This window comes from Anser brachyrhynchus (assembly GCF_964034855.1).
Source record: "Anser brachyrhynchus genome assembly, chromosome: 1".
NCBI lineage: Eukaryota > Metazoa > Chordata > Aves > Anseriformes > Anatidae > Anser > Anser brachyrhynchus.
This window is the reverse complement of record NC_137694.1, coordinates 68,880,305-68,898,617: the sequence shown is the minus strand read 5'-3', so window position 1 is coordinate 68,898,617 and position 18,313 is coordinate 68,880,305. Positions and strand designations below refer to the sequence as shown.

Genomic DNA, 18,313 nt, shown 5'->3' with positions numbered 1-18,313 from the left:
GAATGTCTTATCTCTTGAACAAATACTTAAGACAACATTCCCCTTTTCACTTTTCTTTTGAAATTACTCAGGATTAGTACCACTTCTGCCTGTTAGAGTGCATAAAATAAATTTCCCTTTGAGAAAGGAAACACATGCAAGTGCTGTTGTTTTGTTTCTTTTTGTCACATATTCTTTTCCCTCTTTGTCTAGTCACAGATCACAAGTGAATGTAAAAGGCATAAAGAAATTGTGACTACATTATCTGTGACTTCACCCTGCAGTTTCTTAATTTGTTAAAGAAAGTCTGTATGTGCCTGATCTAGACTACTTCTAATTTCTGCAACTGTACAGAGCTTCCTCCTCTTTTCTTCAGGAGATTATTCTACAGCTTGTCCCTTTCTTTTGTAAGAAAGCATTTTGTTATATGATGCATGAAATTTCTCCTTCTTAATTATCATTCATTACTTCTAGGTACACTCATGCTCAACATCCTAAATAATTCTTCTTGAATGTTGCTGTGTTCTCCCTTAAATATTTGACAATTGACTTGTGTCCTTATTAGTCAGTTCTCAACAAAGTTAAGTTTAAGTAACAATAAATCACTCCTGGACAATCAATCATTCCCAAACAACCCTACTGAGAACTCTTCTTTGAACTTGTATTCTAGTTCTTAAGAAGCTTCCAGAGAGCTATATTCTAGCATCAAAGCCTTATAAAGATGAACTTACTTTCTGCACCACGAAACAAGGGTCTGGCCTTTCTCATTGGCATCTCTCATGGCAACCTCATGTCTCACCATTTGCTTGTTTTATTTTCACGTTACTATGGGAAATAGAACTGTAACTCCCTGAGGGAATAGTTTTCATTTGTCCAAGCTAGTTGTAGTGTTCTGTAAATTACTTTTATTCTCTTGATCATGCTCTGTTTCCACTATTATTTTTAAAGTTTTCCTCATTTGCAACAAATGGCAAATTTAATTTATGTTCACCTTCATCTCCCACATCACTCATACTGTTAAATAGAACTCACTGATCTTATTTTATTCAACACAGATCAGGTATGTAGGGAATTACTTATTTAAAAAGTAGCAGTTAGAATTTAGAGCTGAGGTAGTACTGTGACTGTGACAGATGAAAGGGTTTAACAAGGAATAATAATACAACTTTCCATACAACTTATTTGTCAAATGCCTTTAATAACAAATAAGATGAAATCCAAAAGTAATCCTTGTGTCACAGAAACAAAACTTATCTCTTTCCAGTTAAACTAGTGTTGAGTAATAGTAGCCTTTGTTTATAGGTTTTCAGCTAATTTTCAGTCCAAAAGAGAACATGTCTATCTAAGCTAATTTGCATTCATTTTTAAAGTAAAAGCATTTTCTATGAATATGAAATTAAATCCAATTTCTTTACAAGCTAAAGTTAGTACAAGAGCCTTTTTTTCGTGGCTTTTAATTCCGTTTTTCTGTGAAAGTCTAGGGAGAATTCCATCCGAATGCCTTACCCTCCTACATCAGCAAAACTGCTGATTTCATTCTGTTACCAATACTTTCTGAATAGCTTTTGTTCAGCTCAGAGGGATTTTTCCACCTGTTTTACATCCGTGGATGACTGGCCAGACTTTGCTTACCTATGGAACTTCTCTATCCCTGTTGGCTAATCCATGGGCCTCAGTAAAGAAAGCAGGATACATTCATAATATTCTGAAAGGAAATGTTGCTTTTTAATTAATTGGCAGACATTGTGTTGCTGGTAGGTAATATATTTTCCATTTAAATCTATATAATGCTGTTCACAATGTGTAAAAGTTAGTAGGCCCATGAGAGGAACAATGGGAACCAAATTTGATGGACCAAAAATCCCCACCCGTTCCCCAGCTCAAGCTAGAGCCAAAGTCCAGCAAAGGCAGTGAAGCATCTACCTGTGCTGTAGTTGGGAACTTCCCTATAGCCCTGCACCTGCAGACTTAGAATTAGATTTCATTCTCTTGTTTTACGGAAGACTTGGCTCTCACCTTTCTTCCCAAAGCACTTCAACTATCAAGTTTCACAAATGTTTTTGGAAGCAATTTGTACTCGGATAGCATAGGACACAAAATGGAAAGAGGCTGGATGTCTGTGTAAGCTTAAAGCTGATTACTAATTCATCACCCACATATCAGCTACCCCAGAATCATTAATCACCAGGAGTGGTTCATGACAGCTTCAGAGCTTTTAAAACAGGAAAGCTGGAAGTAGTTTTGGAAAGTACTATAGGAATTTATTTTAATTTCAGCAAATTTCCCCCCTGTAAAATTGGTTCTGAATGCATCACCTACACACGCTTTCCTGAATTCCAGTAACATTTTACATTTATTAGCATGAGGATCAGGATAAGTTGGCTTTGTTTCTCCTCCCCGCTACCCCTGAGGAGTTATTCTGTCCACAAGTAGTAACGGGCAAAAATGTTTAGCAGCAAGGATTGAAAGTTTAGCTGCTTATCTGGAAAAACAGGGCATGCCTGAAGTCATGGCAATGAAGTCAGAAGAAAACACACACTTCTTCTGAGCCAACACTCAACCACTGTTCCCTTCTGGTTGTCTGTGGAGCACAAAAAGAAATATACTAACCGACTTTTTTTTTGAACTTTAGAAATGGCTATTTCTTTTGCCTCTGGTGTCTTGTTGAATAGATGAGCAAGCCCAGCAGTGGTTAGCCTGGTTGTTTCTGGCTATGCAGTACTAAGCTAGCTCATAGTCTGCTCTGTGTAAGATTTGTTATGATCTTGATATTCTGCATTTTCTGTGTTGGTTAATACATGGAAGTGAACTTGAACTGTTCAAAAACCTGTGTGTCTCCAGTGTTCATAAATCCACCTCCGCAGCTTCTGCACAGATCTAGGAGCCTTTCTGCACAGATCTAGGAGATCTTTCAGGCCGCCTCTCAGGCATTCTTCCTAGCACTCCCAGTGCTAACAGTTCCTGACCGTTGCCATTCTTCTGGGTATTGTCCTGCCAAGGCTGGGTTGTTCTTGATCCTCCTTGACAAGCCCTTTCACGTGCTAAATCCTCACCCTGGGTCCTGCATCTTCCTCCCAAGACCGCTTAATGCATTTTGTGAAGTATGGCAATATTGAGTTTCTGTAAGAAGCTTGCCTTGATTCATCTCCTGCTGCCACATCCCCCATGACTCAGAGGAAAACTCAGTCTCTCCACATAACCCCTCCAGTTCATTGCTACACCGACGTTTCCTTCTATCCCAGCTTCATTTTTGTAAGACAGAATTGCCTCTACCTCCTGTGCATAAAGTGCACAGGCACTGTCTGCATTTGAGGGGTGCAAGTAATGGTCCAAGAGGCTGTCTTGAAGTTATGCAATACATGTATGGAAAATTGCATTTTATTACTGTTGCATCTTTTCTGTCTTTGAAAATTGGATTTATTTTTATTTTTTTCCTCAGCAGTGATGTTGATGCCTTCAAATTATAAGTAGAAGCTGTCAGTCTGATGTGAGTCACCTGACTTACAGAATCTCAGGATTCAATTAAAAGTATGAATTTCTAAGGGAAATCATGAGACTGAAACACTGATAATATCTTATAAACCTTATATCTATTTAACAGAACTCAACTTCATTGTGCATACACAGGCAAACATTTGCAACCAGTCTTATATGTCTCCCTTCTGAATGTTTTACCATGTACATTGCTTGTCAAGTTGCGAGCATTTTTTCAGTGGAAAAATATAGTTTGTGCTTTACAGAAGGTTCGGTTAGATTAATGGTCCTTTCCAGTCTCAAAATCTATACGGCTGTTCTACTCTATTGCTTTTTGAGGTATTTCTAATAGAGTTTTCTTCAGGAAGGGCTGGCTTTCATAACATGTAACTGAAATGTTGGTGTTGTTAGAGAGAGGATATTTGGAAGCAGATCTAGGAATGACTGATTTGTATATATGCAGAAAATCTGGCACATGTGGATGCATCAGACCAAAATGTGCCTGCTCTGTGGAATCGATGTATACACCAACATTAGACAGTCATCTGGTATGTCTGCACCAGACCCATGCTCTTTCAAGTGCTATAGCATTTTCTACTATGACACCCCACATGAAAAATCCTGCAAAGCTAGCATTGAATTCTTTTGACTTCCTTCCTTAAAGAACCTGTGTGATACTTGAGAATAGCTATAAACAACACCAACTCCTTACGGATTAACTTGTACATCATATAAAAATATAAGGTTTGCACAACAGGATCGAGATCTATTAAAATGCTGAGAACAAATCCCCACAAATAATAAATTCTTTTTACATGGATCAAAATTCTGTATCACAACTCCTGTCAGTTATTTATGAGGCTACATTTGGGATTAATTTGACCCACTACAATTATTTTCACATTTGAATACATCATAAGATCTCTATAAATAGATAAATTAAATGGGGAAGAGCGGCTCAAGAATTATTTACTATAAATTATGAAATAAAACAAGATGGCAAAGTAATCTCTGCACAGATGAACCACTAAAATATAATTAGTGAGACTCTGCAAGAGACTGAATATACCTGAAATAGCTTTAACATGTCTTGAATAAGATATGATCTTGGCATACTTTTTAAATCCCTGTTCAGACTTAAAAAAAAAAAGAAAAAAAAAAAAAGAGCACGTCAGAGAGATTGATCTATACAACTAGAAAGCTGAGAAGACTACTAATGGGATAAAGAACATTTCTTTTACAGGTTGGTAGTCTGAAGGCAGTCCAGTATCACAGTACCCCAAAGCACAAAAATTTCATATTTCAGATCAGATCAAATGAAGGATGGCTGCTTGCAGGAAGGAATCAGAAGCCCAGGATTTAAAAACATGATTGCCTAAGTTAGGCTGCTAAAACAGTCACCTTATTTTCAAGCCATGAATCATTGCTAGTTTTACTGAATTGGACTCCTACCACTTCTCTGCAAACTCACTGAAAAGGATTTCATTTAAGTCACTAACCTTCCTGAGCTAGACGCTAACTTAAATTTGTGTTATCCCTCCCCATAAAGTGAACTGAACCCTGCATTTCAATTTTTCTATACACAACCATCTACGCTGTAATTTATTTTCATTTAATTAAATGACATGTACTTGCTAAGTTGAAGAACACAGTTATGAACCTATACATTTAAAATGACAAAAACAAGGAGAACGACTGTTTCCAACATCTGTAGCTCTATTTGTGTACACCTCCACATTACCCACCTGAACTCACAGTAACAAATGAGCACAGAAAACATTTACATATTCCCCTCCCACAACCTAGAAGTTTATCAAAGTCATTTAGCTTTAGAAAGTACAATAGGAAAAATAAAGAGGGTGTCATACTATATCCTGAAGGTAAAGTTCATATAAACTGGGCCAGCAGAGGCTGATCTCACCTGTCAGGATGGCACATAGGAAACAAAAGGCAAGTCTCTCAGGACAGAAAAATTACAGGATTTTATAGAGTAAAATGAATATACTTGAAATGAATATCAGAAGCTGGAGTGGCCAATGAACAGCTGGAGCTACATAATCCTCATGTGACTTGTACAAATAATTAAATGTTCAGCCCCATTTATTACTGGATGGCACTCACATACGTTCCTCAGTTTGGCCTGACGTAGGGAAACCTATTGCGATCCAGTCTGAGATGGAGGCAGCTTCAATGTATGCAACAAGAACCTGCATACAGAAACACAAATCTTCCAGATAAACAAAGATAGCAAAGGATCTCTTTGCCACAGCTATTACTCAAGACCTGAGCAACAGGAAATTCAAGAGGACATCCAGGTGGCTGAACTCATGATGACACACTCATGAGCAGACACACTGCCTCAACTGAGGTACCCATCTAGATCTCTCATGTTACTATCAACAATTTAATCTGTCTTGTGCTGAGAGAGCTCTGCCAGCTCTCTCCTTGCATAGTGTGGCTCCAGAAATGTGCAGTATTTATCACTTAGCCTCATGACAGAGAGCTTGTTATAAAGATGAGCATCATCACACCAAGAGACATTGCTTCTTTAAACACTCCACTACTCCCTCTGCTGACCTCTTCCCTGCTTGTGGACCAGTCATGTTGGGTTGAAAGAAGGGTGTGGATAATCAGTGGAACCAGGCTGACAACCCTCAAAGAGTTATGATGCTGCATGAGGCCATATATCTAGATGGCATCAAAATGTGTCAGCTGAAAGGGCCAAAACAGGCATCAAAATTGTTTTTCTATATGGCCTGGAAAAGATCATTGCCAGACATTAGGTTTCTAAATAAGTCCCATACTGAATGAGATCAAAGGAAGAAAACAAGTATTAAATGTTGAAAAAAGCATCATCATAATTCTGAGTTAAAATTACTTATATCAGAAATGGTGATTTAGGATTAATGTTTTCAAAGTACTCTGCAAATTCAAAGACTTATATTTTACAGATTATGATGAAAATACTTACAATATTCCTCATGTGTTTCAGCATTACTGTCAGACGGGTGCCCTCATAAGATATGACTAATTGTACTCCAGGCTTACGATCAGTTGACTGAGGACCTAAAAAAGGTCAGTTTGATTTTTTAATGAAGAAATTAGTGGAAGTAGATGTCTAAAATACTGCAGAATATATGAATTAATATATCCAACAAAATTATTGCCTGCTTAAATCAGTGATAAAATTAGAAAACACAATTAAAGAGTGTGATCAAGAAAGTGGTCTGATGTAGTACTCATCTTCTTGCTTGTTTATACATTGACAGTGAGATTTTTGTTTTCTAACTGCCATCAATCTGAATTTCAGTGTAAAATTTGTCATCGAGCTAAAAATAATTCTATATTTTTTTTATTACACTAGTTAGTATTTTTGTAATTTTTCCTTTTTTTTTTCAGTTCCTACCACAAAAAAAAAAAAACACAAATGAAACCAAACTAAAAAGATAAACACACAGAGGTTTCCAGACCAGTTCCAAAACAATAGTAGATTTACAATAACATCATATATATCTAACAGATTTAAACTCTCTCTTCCTCATCCTGTATTTCTCCTGCTCCAGGCTGGTTTTAATACAACCCTCTCCTTTCACAGATTTTCTGCTAAAATGCATTTACAGAGTCTGACTTCATTCCCACTGTAAAAAAAATAATTAAAAAATCAGTTTCCAAGAATCAGGCATGTAATATGGAATAAATGACTAAGCATATCCTGTTCCTTCTTTCCGTTGGAAGCACTGAGCCAGCTGTCTTCACTGCCAAAAAGGTGTGTCCTTGAACTGGGACATGTGGCTTACCTGTCCCACTGAGACAATGCAGACAATAAAAATGCTTTTTACTGTGATGATATACCAGGTAACAGTGAACACAATAACCTCTCATTGGTATCTCTCTGACCATCTTATTCTGCAGTGCTAACCCTGAGCACGGGGGACATGAGCCTGTTGCACCACTTGGTCTGAGGCCCAGGGCTCTCACCACACTGTGATCATCAAAGGCAGCCCAGACACTGCCTGTATGAACTAGCCTGGTTTTACTTGCAGAAACAGGGTTTCATTTAATTAGACCAAGGCTGTGTTGCATTCAGTATTTTTACTCTACTCGAAAAAATAAGAACTTAATCCTGCTAACCTTACAACAAAACAGTTATCTTGCAGGAGCTATGTTTTGTTCTGCCTTCCTCCCCATTAAAAATATAGCTGGACTTGAGACCTCAAACAGAAAGGTGCTGCTCCCCTGTACATGTCTTGGGATCTGCCAGTAAAACATCATCCTAACATAGGGCGAGATAATGACACAAGACAAAGCAATACAATAGTAATTAATTCTTTAATGAGAGTATATACAAACATATCCTATTAAAAGTGGAGGGAATGAGAAAGGATTATGAGAATGAAAGAACTGCCATCACACACTGGGGTTACGCAGTAGAAATAAGCAGTGTTTTAGAGAGCATTGGAACTATTCACCTTCAATAGCGGACAGGATTTTCATAACTCCCTTTCAGTCCCAGCAGACACCTGTGCACTCTTTTGCTCTCTCCATTTCCCTTTTGCACATGTGCACCAGAACTGTTACAGCCAGGGTCATAAGGGCAAAAAATCAACCCCTCTCTCCTCAGCCTTTACTCTGTTAGTCAGCAGAGGAAGCAGCAAGAGGGAAGTTATAAAGAATAAGCCATGTTGGCTATATTTTTCTGAAGAAACCAAACATGTAACCTCTTGAATGAACAGAGGCTAAAATAACTGCTAAGCAGAAAGAATTACAGTGCTGTAATGTACTACAGAGAGCCAGAGAGCTAGCGTAATTGCCATTTATCCTAAGGAAAGGAATTAAAATTAATTAAAAATAACAGTGGGTAGATACAATTGCCATAATATATTTTTTCCAGGCAGTCTGAATATCAACACTTCTGAGTTGCTGATGTTTGGACTGGAATTTTAGAAGATGAAGCCATCTCCAGTTTCTTCCCTTTGGAGACTACAAAAATATATTTTTAATCATACCCTAATTAGAGAAGAGCCTGAAACAGACTCTTGAAGAATTGAAATGTTATGAAGAAATTACTAAGCTAGGACTTAGAAGACTGAGATGCAGTCCTTCATTTGTTATTCTCCTTTATGAGCTGTGACAAATCACTTAGCTAGACTATACCTTATTTCATTTGTTGTATGCAAAGAAGGACAGTGAGGGATAAGGAAAGTGAGGAAAACTCCATGAAGCAGAAAATGCTGATTTTTTTTTTCCCCCCAAGGGTAACGAAAAGCTCACAATCCCCATTGCCCCCTCCCACTGCCCTGCAAAGCTGTTATCATTTTTAAAAAACCCTGTGGGGGCCTCTTCCTTTAAGTTGCAGCAGAAAACATAGAATCCTAGGGCTTTCAACTCAGTGTAACACAAGGGGCTTGTGCTTTAATGCAAGGACACAATTCTCTTGAGGGGCTCTGTTAATTTTGTGAATTGGAGTGGGTCATCTTGAGCAGTTTAGCAAGGGCAGCAGACCTCAGAAGCTAAATTATGTCATTAGAATTCAGTGAAACATTGTGCCTTTCTCTCCTACCACTACGGCCACTGCTTTTTTCTGCATTGGGTTTTATAGTGTGAGTGCTTATGTCCAGTGGAGGACTTCTTCTACAGTTGTTGGCATTTTCATTTAGAAAAAAAAAAAAAAACACACGCAAATGTAAATAAATTTCTAACCAAACTGAAAATAAAGAAAAGTGTAGGAGGGGAAAATGCAATTCTAATTGACTATGTAAAACGGAGTCTGAAACAGACACTATGATCATGGGTATTACCAAAGTATTTGCTCCTGCTATGGGAATAAATTGAGCACTAATCAAAACACAAAAGCAAAAACAAAACCAGCCCTAAAATGAAGAAAAAGGGGGGAAAAACAATACAAGAAATCTGGTAAATGTGGAAGAAACTTCTATTCCTTATATTTCATAATAAAAGACAGTTTCTGTTAGCTAGACTCAGATATTATATTTAGGTTCTTCCACATTCAGTTCTAAATCATAGTGTTTTTGAAGTCTAGGTGATTTTAGCTTCAAATAATAATAAAATACACATACAATAATTACTTTCAGTCTATCCAGCTTGGGCAGATGGACTTGAGCTCAGACCCTGCATTTTTAGGAACTGTCATGCTCTACTTGCACTTCATTATATGCAAGCACCAAATGCCGGTCTGTTGTAGATATAGGATAAAGCTTCACTGACTTCCATGAAGCAAGATTTCCCTCCCAGGGGCCGATACTTCACTCACTGGTGTCAATGCAAAACCTGTCAAATATCAAATGAGGACCCTGGAGTTGGAGTGCCAACAGACAGAATGGCATTTGTAACATTTTTATAAATGACTTGTGTCTGCATGCCCCGGCACTTGGGAGTGAATGTCAGCTGCCATTTTCCACTACAGAGAAACTCAAACATTGTGCCAGTTTATAATCTTTTCCATTAAGAAGCATGAACACTGGAAAAATATGGGTCTATTCTTCTTTTTAAATGACAAAATTAAAGAAATCAGTTTTCAAATTAATTTCTATTGAAGGTGGAATGATCTTCAGAGCGATCAATTATGTAGTTCTTTTATTATCTAAATGGTTTTTCTAGCCTGTTGGAGAACTACCTGCTCTAAATTCTGTATTTTGTGCAGTGTTTTCTTTAGCAGCATTTTAAAATAAGCTCTGAGTTATGATTTGCACAATGCAAGAGAAATATAAACAGTGGGGAAGATGCTATACAGAAAACTGATGAAATCAATAGGGAAACTATAATTTATTACACCGAATTTCACATGTAGACTGCAAAGCAATATGCAAACACTAATTAAAATGTCATAGCACTACCATCAGGGAGTTAATATTATTCTGTCTTCTGTACCCTTGGATATGTCTTATACCTTCTTGGTGTTAGCCTGTTCTGACCAACCAAAAGGTACTGGAATCTGTTCGATTTCCCAGGACCAGAGCTGAACACTCCAAGACAACCGGTTGCTTGCTCTAGCTACAGCTTGGGTTTTTGAGCCTCCAGTGTACCTGACTGTAGATCACAGAATCACAGAATGGTTAGGATTGGAAGGGACCTTAAAGATGGTCTAATTCCAGTCCCCCTGCCATGGGCAGTGACACCTCCCACCAGATCAGGTTTCTCAAAGCCCCATCCAACCTGGTCTTGAACACCTCCAGGAATAGGGCATCCACAGCTTCTCTGGGCAGCCTGCTCCAGTGCCTCACCACCCTCTGAGTGAAGAATGTCTTCCTAATATCTAATTTAAATCTACCCTTTGTTAATTTAAAACCATTACTGCTTGTCCTATCACTACGCTCCCTTACAAAGAGTCCCTCTCCATCTTTCTTGTAGGCCCACTTCAGGTATCAGATGATTGTTGTAAAGTCTCCCTGGAGCCTTTTCTTCTCCTAGATGAAGAACCTCAACTCCCTAAGCCTGTCTTCATAAGGAGATGTGCCCAGCCCTTTGATCATCTTCATGGCCCTCCTCTGGACTCATTCTAATAGGTCCCTGTCCTTCTGGTGCTGGGAGCCCCAGAGCTGAACACGGGGCTCCAGGTGAGGTCTCATGAGAGCAGAGCAGAGGGGGAGAATCCCCTCCCTTGCCCTGCTGGCCACATTGCTTTTGATGCAGCCCAGGATACAGTTTGCTTTCTGGGCTGTAAGCACACAGTGCCGGATCATGTTGAGCTTCTCATCAACGAACACCCCCAGGTCCTTCTCAGGTTGCTCTCTGCCCAGCCTGTATTTGTCCTTGCGATTACTCTGGCCCAGATGCTGAACCTTGCACTTGGCCTTGTTGAACTTCATGCGTTTCACACAGGCCCACCTCTCAAGCCTGTCAAGGTCCGTTTGGATGGCATCTCTTCCCTCCAGCATGTCAACCACTCTACACAGCTTGGTGGCATCAGAAAACTTGCTGAGGGTGCACTTAATCGCACTGTCTACGTCACTGACAAAGATGTTAAACAGAACCAGTTCCAATACCAATCCTTGAGGAAGACAGATATATTCACTGATTCTCTCCCTGCTCTCACTCTGTAAACCAACAAGAAGTGCTTATGGCCAGCAAACCAGCCTAAACCCAAGTGAAATAGGAACACAATTTATGGCAGTTGCTTTACATCAAGAATGAGCAACTGCAGCAGATGAGAATGCTATATAACATGAGCAAAATAGCCTACTGTCCTGAGGGAGCATTCATGAAGAATGGGACTCTTCATGGAGTGGCGTACTGTACATTTTGCATTTTGGAATGCTTGGATCTTGCTTCAGAAGGACACAGAGATGTTTCATCTACTGCTCTAAATAGACAAAAGCACGCTGAAGTGCATGCAACACTTATCAAACCTGCCAGAACTGGACCTGGGTTGTGAACTGTTATAACCAATACCAAAGACTTCTTGCTTTCATAACTTTGCCAAAACAAGCTCAATTAATCATATTTTCATGAGGTAAAAACTCCAGCGAAGAAAAATAAAATATATGGATTGATATAAAATATTTTTGATAGATTTTCTTTCTTCTTTTTATTTTTTAAGAGTCTTTATAAAAGTCTGTCTGTGAAATCATTCCTAATATCTGCTCTCACTCCCTTGTAGTGTGCTTGGTGTAATGAAATGCTGACAATATTCAGTGTAATTCAGAATCCATTCCACTGGGAATATTGAATCAGTATTCATGTCAAAGTAAATTTAGCACTGATTTTTAATCTCTTCATTGCTAGGAGCACAGTACAATTTCATAAATTTTAATTTTTATTTTACTTTAGTAAGTGTAATTACCTACAACATTTGTAAATTAAAGCTGTGTTAGAGAAGGATGCTATCTTGATCAAAATTCATAACCTGCTTCTGCTGGGCATTGGCTTTATTTTATATTGATCCTAACTAAAAGACAGATGATTTGCTTGTGTAAAGGATGAGAGAGAAACCACCAGGTTCATGGAAAGCTGCAGCCCATATTAATCCTGCATTATTCTTCAAAACAGGCAAAAATTAAGGTGTTTGTATGTTCATAAAACAATAAAATCTGTGGGTGAAGGATGTATTGTTTTCATGGTAATTACCTTTCTCCTGCAGACGCAATGAATTTCCCACCCCAGTCCAAATATGGCATTTCTATAGGGCTTTCTTTCAAGTCAAGTGTTTCAGGGCACCCTCAGCAAAGACAAGCCCCCAGGGCCAACAGACGGTGCCCTGCCCAGCAACTCTTTGTATGCTATCTGGCAGCTTGGCATGATCACCAGCCTGCCTTAGCTGGACTTGTGTCTTCCTTTACTCACAGGACAGATTGTAACAGGGCAGTGAATGTCGTGCAATATAGATCTAAGTGAGCTAGGTAGCTGGGGTATGGCAGAGATCTAACTCCAACAACAAGGGGTGAAACTTGGGAGTAACGTATGAAAAATTTTCAAGTGAGTAATTAGTACGTGCATGGTTGGTAGGCTGACAGCTGCAATCAGCTGTGGACCGGGTTCAATCCCTTTCCTCACCAACCAGAAGTGGTGGCATACTCAAAGCAACTCAGTCCATAATTCTTGGTCTCTATTTTTACGGTGTCTAAACTCATTGTGTCCTGGTGTGGACCTTGGATCTACTGGTATCCTATTAATAAATGTCAGCAACCAATTTCTAGGCCAAAGGGAGATTTTAATATATACATGTATAGATATATATTTCTGTTAAACAATGGTTTTGTCCTGGGCCTAGAATGAATGAGTCCAGACTTTAAAAGGCAGAGTTCCTGAGCAGGAAAATGATACCCTCTGTAAGTACATTACATTAATCTCTCCTGACCAGGTTGTGACCTTTATGTAATGGGACCACTGAGTTCACAGTGAACCAGCAGATTGGGTTTTCTGTCAACGTAGCTTTCATCAAATACCCACTAAACACATTCTTACCTTTCTTTTTTTCATCCTGTTCTCTGATTTTGAAGTAATTGACAACAAACTTAAGGACTCACCCTTCAGATTATATTGGTTGAGGACACCACTGTAGGACTAATTTATTTTGCAACTTTGTTACAGTTCAGTTCATGCTTTGCACAAGATATTTACACCCGGACTCTCTGTAATAACTAGGCACCTAAATCTAACTGAAATGTCAAAATCCCTCTAAAGACCTCAGACTTAAACTCCGTCATGCTTCAGCTCGCTCTCACGTCTGCAACATCGGTTAGAGAGTCTATAGAGAGCAGTAGCCCATGGACCCAGATACATGTCACATTTGTACTCCAGGTTGGATTTTCTGTGGTAAGATTCAGTTTTGAATATTTCAAACACCTAGGCCATTTCTGCATTATCCTCTCATTCTTTTGTACAAGTTAGAGCAACCATTAGTAATTTCCAATATTCATAATGGATTTAATATGATAATGGCAACCATAATCAAATAAACTACACTGGGGAAGTTCTTCTAAAGGCTGAGAAGACAGAATGGGATTTATTTTGTTCTGATGAATTTTTTAAAAATGGTCACAGCAAAAGAGATAATAAAGCCCCTGTCTGCAGAGAGAAGAAATTAACATAATGGACATGCAAATTAAATACACTGAGCTATTCCACATTTCAGAAAGGAGTGCGAGAACTGGTCATCTTGGAAACTTTCTGTCACTTGGAGCAAAAAACAATTGTTTTGGTGCAGGGTGCAGCTGCAGGCTTCTTTATGAGATTTTATTTTGCCTAAAAATTGACTATTGAAGTTTATTTTCAGTGTAGAACTAGTGCAATGGAAGATAAGAAACATCCATGGTTTACATTATATGGTTTATGCTTTGGCTTTTAATTCTGTAATGTCAGAGATTAGATTAAATTAGGTGCTGCACAGAAGAGGAAAATGGTTAAGCGTTTACATAGGCTAAGGGAACAAAGTGGAATGTCATTTAGTAAGAAGTGAATTACCACTACCATTAATAATGTATGCCTAGGCATTAGCATAATGTTCTGTTATTTACCTGCTCCACTCATTGTAAAAATGACTAAAGTCATCCCTAATTTTCTTTTCCTGTCCAAGTATACATTGTTCTTTGTTATGACTCTTACCTTTTCCTCTAGATTCTTTTCTGAAAATTGTTTTGTAGAACAAAAAACATGCCACAGTTTGTCTAAATAAACTTTTACTTTGCATATAGGTATGTTTATTCAAAAAGAAGTGAAGCAAGGCTGAGAAGCATGTGCCAAACTGAAAGCAAGCTACAGGTCACATTACTAAAACATTTCTAGAGACCTTGAGAAGTCAGGAAGCATTTGTTGGTTATCTATAGATAAAAAAAAAGATATAGATAAAAAAAAAAAAATCCACATTAAACACTTTATTCACCTAAGAATGAGGAAGATTGGTAATTCACATACCCAAGGTCACAGATGATGATGTTTCTGTGAAGGTTTTTTTGGTCCAGTTCAAGAAGAAGCTGAGTACAAGCTCATTCTGAAAGAAAACAAAAGTACTTTAGGGAATATCACATGTGCTCTGTTCCTTGAATAAGTTCTCTCAGAGCAGATTGCTGGTAGGCTTTTGATGCGTATATTGGAGTCAGCAATGAAGGGCAGCCTTTCCACTCTGGTCATGGGTGAGAACCCCATGGAATGATTTCTATGCAGGCACTGGGAAGACAGTGGTGCCCCTTACCACTGGCTCAGGGAGGCTGCATGGATGCTTACCTCACCCCTTTCTTTCAACACCCATCCTAATAGCAACGTGCAGTATAGGCCATATTTGCATTCTTACTGGATCTCAGTATCTCCAGTATACACATTAGCAGCTGCAACTACATTTACAGTGCAGCACATCTATGAAACAAATGCAGGATAACATCTTTCCTGAGTATTGTGCAGTCAGCGTGAAATTTGTCCTTGGCAGTGGACCAGCCCCAAGCACCTGACCTGACCTGTGCCCCACCCTCAGGCTTAGATATTGCACATACCTCACTTGGAGGCTTAATGGACACTCACACCGAAAAGGTCCATACAGAGTTAACTCCTACCAGAAATAGTCATATTTTACCAGCCTGTTTCAAAGAGTAAGCCACCTTACACACTGCCCTATCACTTTGTTTTTTTATGTACTGCCCTGTACTGCTCTAGTGAACATATATAACAGGTAGTTACACTCAGCTTTAGAGAATTAAACCAATAAACCAAATCCCCAGATTTGAGTATTGTGCAAGGCAATAAAAATATGAATTCTAAAATGAATTCTTATGATTCTGAATCAAAGGTGGACAGTAATTACATTTTATTACCTTTTTCATAAAGTCATATTTCAGAATGGCCATTCTTTAAGACCGTAAGAAATTGCTACATTCATACTGATGCCGCTTGGACTGGTGCTGTAACTAATGGGCTTAACAAGAGACTTTTCAGATTCTAGCATTAAAATGCCACCATTGTTTTGTTTTGTTCATTTTTTTTTTCCAGGCCATGGAAAATAATGTGTCTCTTATCGACAAGATATATTTCATGTATCTTTTGTCTTGTTTCAATTTGACAAGATGCGGCATGATTTGTGAAAGGAAAGAAATAAAAGTAAGAGTTTAGTGACAAATGCAGCTAGTGAGGAGTTACTGTAAGTTCAGCAAACAGAAGAACAAACTGTATATGTGGCATGGAGATAAAATTTAGCAATCTGGATTTATTTTAGCAGTTGTCTTTTATTTTTCATTCCACTGCTTGGGATTTTTTCTCCCACATTGACACTTGCTTTAAAAAAAATCAGAAAAAAAGATAAACCAACATTTTTTTTCTTTGAATTGAATGACAAATAATTAAGCTATTATCAATGGATTGCCAATATACCTGTCCATTCTGAGCATAAGTAATTATTTTCTCATCTCATGAGGATAGGTTACAGTGGAAAGCCCATACACCTGCTTCAGCTTTTAACAGCTTTAAACAACCAAGTTACTCTCTGTGGGACATCCATTTGCTCTTTCAGCACAAGTCCCAAGGGTAGGAAATCTCAAGTGTTGAAAGAATTTTTTTGGCAGTTCAGCCTTTATTTGACAGCATGACAATAAGCAAAGAAACTTAGGTAGCCCTTTGAATTGAAAGATCTTGAGAGAAGTGGGCAGGATGTGGAAGGAAGGATACACTGACTGACTTGAAAGAGAAATAGAAAAATTCCACACTGCGCAGCCTCGTGTTCTACTTCCTCTCTGCTTACTCTTTCAGCAATCTGAAAATAGATATAATAGTGAAAGGAGAGGTTTGTAAACAGGAGATGGGAAGATTTTTTTTCAGGAGAGAGTTCCAAATTCTCTTCCTAGAGGAAAGAACACTGAAAAAAAAATGACATTTGGTTTAAGAACACAAGCAGAATCAGTGCAGATCATACACTAGGCATGAACATAACGGGCATGTACATTGCTAGTGCCACAGCACTGATTTCAAAGTATTCCCTGTCTGTGTGTCCATTGTATTCAATTGGTATTGAAGCATGTGGGCAAGCAGCAAGGCCAGCGTTGGTAAATGGAAAGAAAAAACAGGCCAGGTTGCAGGGGCAGATTTAGCAGTCTACCAAGGGCAAAGTGCTTCAAAAACAATGGATGTGCTCTCTTACAGGTTTGCTTCAATAGGCATTTTGTACACTGCTATGTACAAGACAGCAGTTTCTCCCTGAACTGTGCTAATCTACCTACTGCAGGATACCACCATTTAGATTTCCATCAGCAAAGTATATAAGTACCTTCTTAAGTTCACCCTTCATCAGCAGATCACCAAAACACATGCTGAACTTTGAGGTGATTCCTAAATACCATTGAAGTTAATGGGACTTCAATCAATTGGACACCAGTCCAGGACTGAAGCACGTGCTTAGAGTTAAGCATACATCTAATTACATTGCTAAGCAGAACCAGGCACTTCAGAGCCTGGAATGCATGTATGGTTAAATGCACACCATATTTAGGTGGACAGAGTCTACTTCTGAACAAGCAATTTTTGTTACAAAGACGTGCAATCATAGATGGGAATCTTAAGATGCTGTGACTGTCTCGGCAGATGGGCAGGGACTGAAGATGACCACAAGAACTCACCTACCATTTTTTCCCTTAAGTTATTGTCTTTAAAACAGTAAATGGAAATTCCATAAGGTAACAGTCATTTGGGGAATTTTAGGAAAGCCTCCTACCAGTTCTCTAACCATTCTTACCTAATTAGATAACAATTTAAAAGGTAATGTTGGTATTTTTCCAGGTCACTCAAAAACATTAATCTTTTGGGGAGCAGCCAGGTACGTATAGGTGTATCAGTGCTGGTCTGGTTTGAACTCTTGCGTGACCTTTATTCAGCCATTATCTCAACAGAGATGAATTCCACCTTCACTTACACTAGGATACAGCTGAAATAAGCAATTTCAATGGCATCAGGGGAACTAGCACAGCCCTGCACCACTGTAGAATGGTAGAATTTGTCATTGCTTTCCATTAGAGCTTAACTAGAAAAGCACTCTGCTGTTAGTGAAACACAGCCAGATTTCAAGCCAGATTAAATTTCAGAAAGAAAGAAAGAAAGAAAGAAAGAAAGAAAGAAAGAAAGAAAGAAAGAAAGAAAGAAAGAAAGAAAGAAAGAGAAAGAAAGAAAGAAAGAAAGAAAGAAAGAAAGAAAGAAAGAAAGAAAGAAAGAAAGAAAGAAAGAAAGAAAGAAAGAAAGAAAGAAAGAAAGAAAGAAAGAAAGAAAGAAAGGAAAGAAAGAAAAGAAAAAGAAAGAAAGGAAGGAAGGAAGGAAGGAAGGAAGGAAAGAAAGAAAAAAAAAGAGCAGTCTCTGCTTTGCTTTCAGCGCCCTTTTCAGCTGTGTTAGAGTAGATTTGGGGTCAGAGAACACCTAAGCACCTGTTATACTTAAA

At 38.4% G+C, this 18,313-nt stretch overlaps 1 protein-coding gene across 13 annotated transcripts in view; it reads right to left on the bottom strand.

The window, feature by feature from the left end:
- Positions 1-18,313, bottom strand: part of PIK3C2G (phosphatidylinositol-4-phosphate 3-kinase catalytic subunit type 2 gamma) — a 333,879-nt gene that overhangs the window by 16,010 nt on the left and 299,556 nt on the right. For all 13 annotated transcript variants that reach the window (XM_080599406.1, XM_080599408.1, XM_080599407.1 and 10 more), the window contains 2 exons: positions 14,824-14,899; positions 6,425-6,519 (listed from right to left, as the gene is read on the bottom strand). In XM_080599406.1, coding sequence (XP_080455532.1) covers positions 6,425-6,519; positions 14,824-14,899 — 171 coding nt within the window. The remainder of the gene's footprint in view (positions 1-6,424; positions 6,520-14,823; positions 14,900-18,313) is intronic.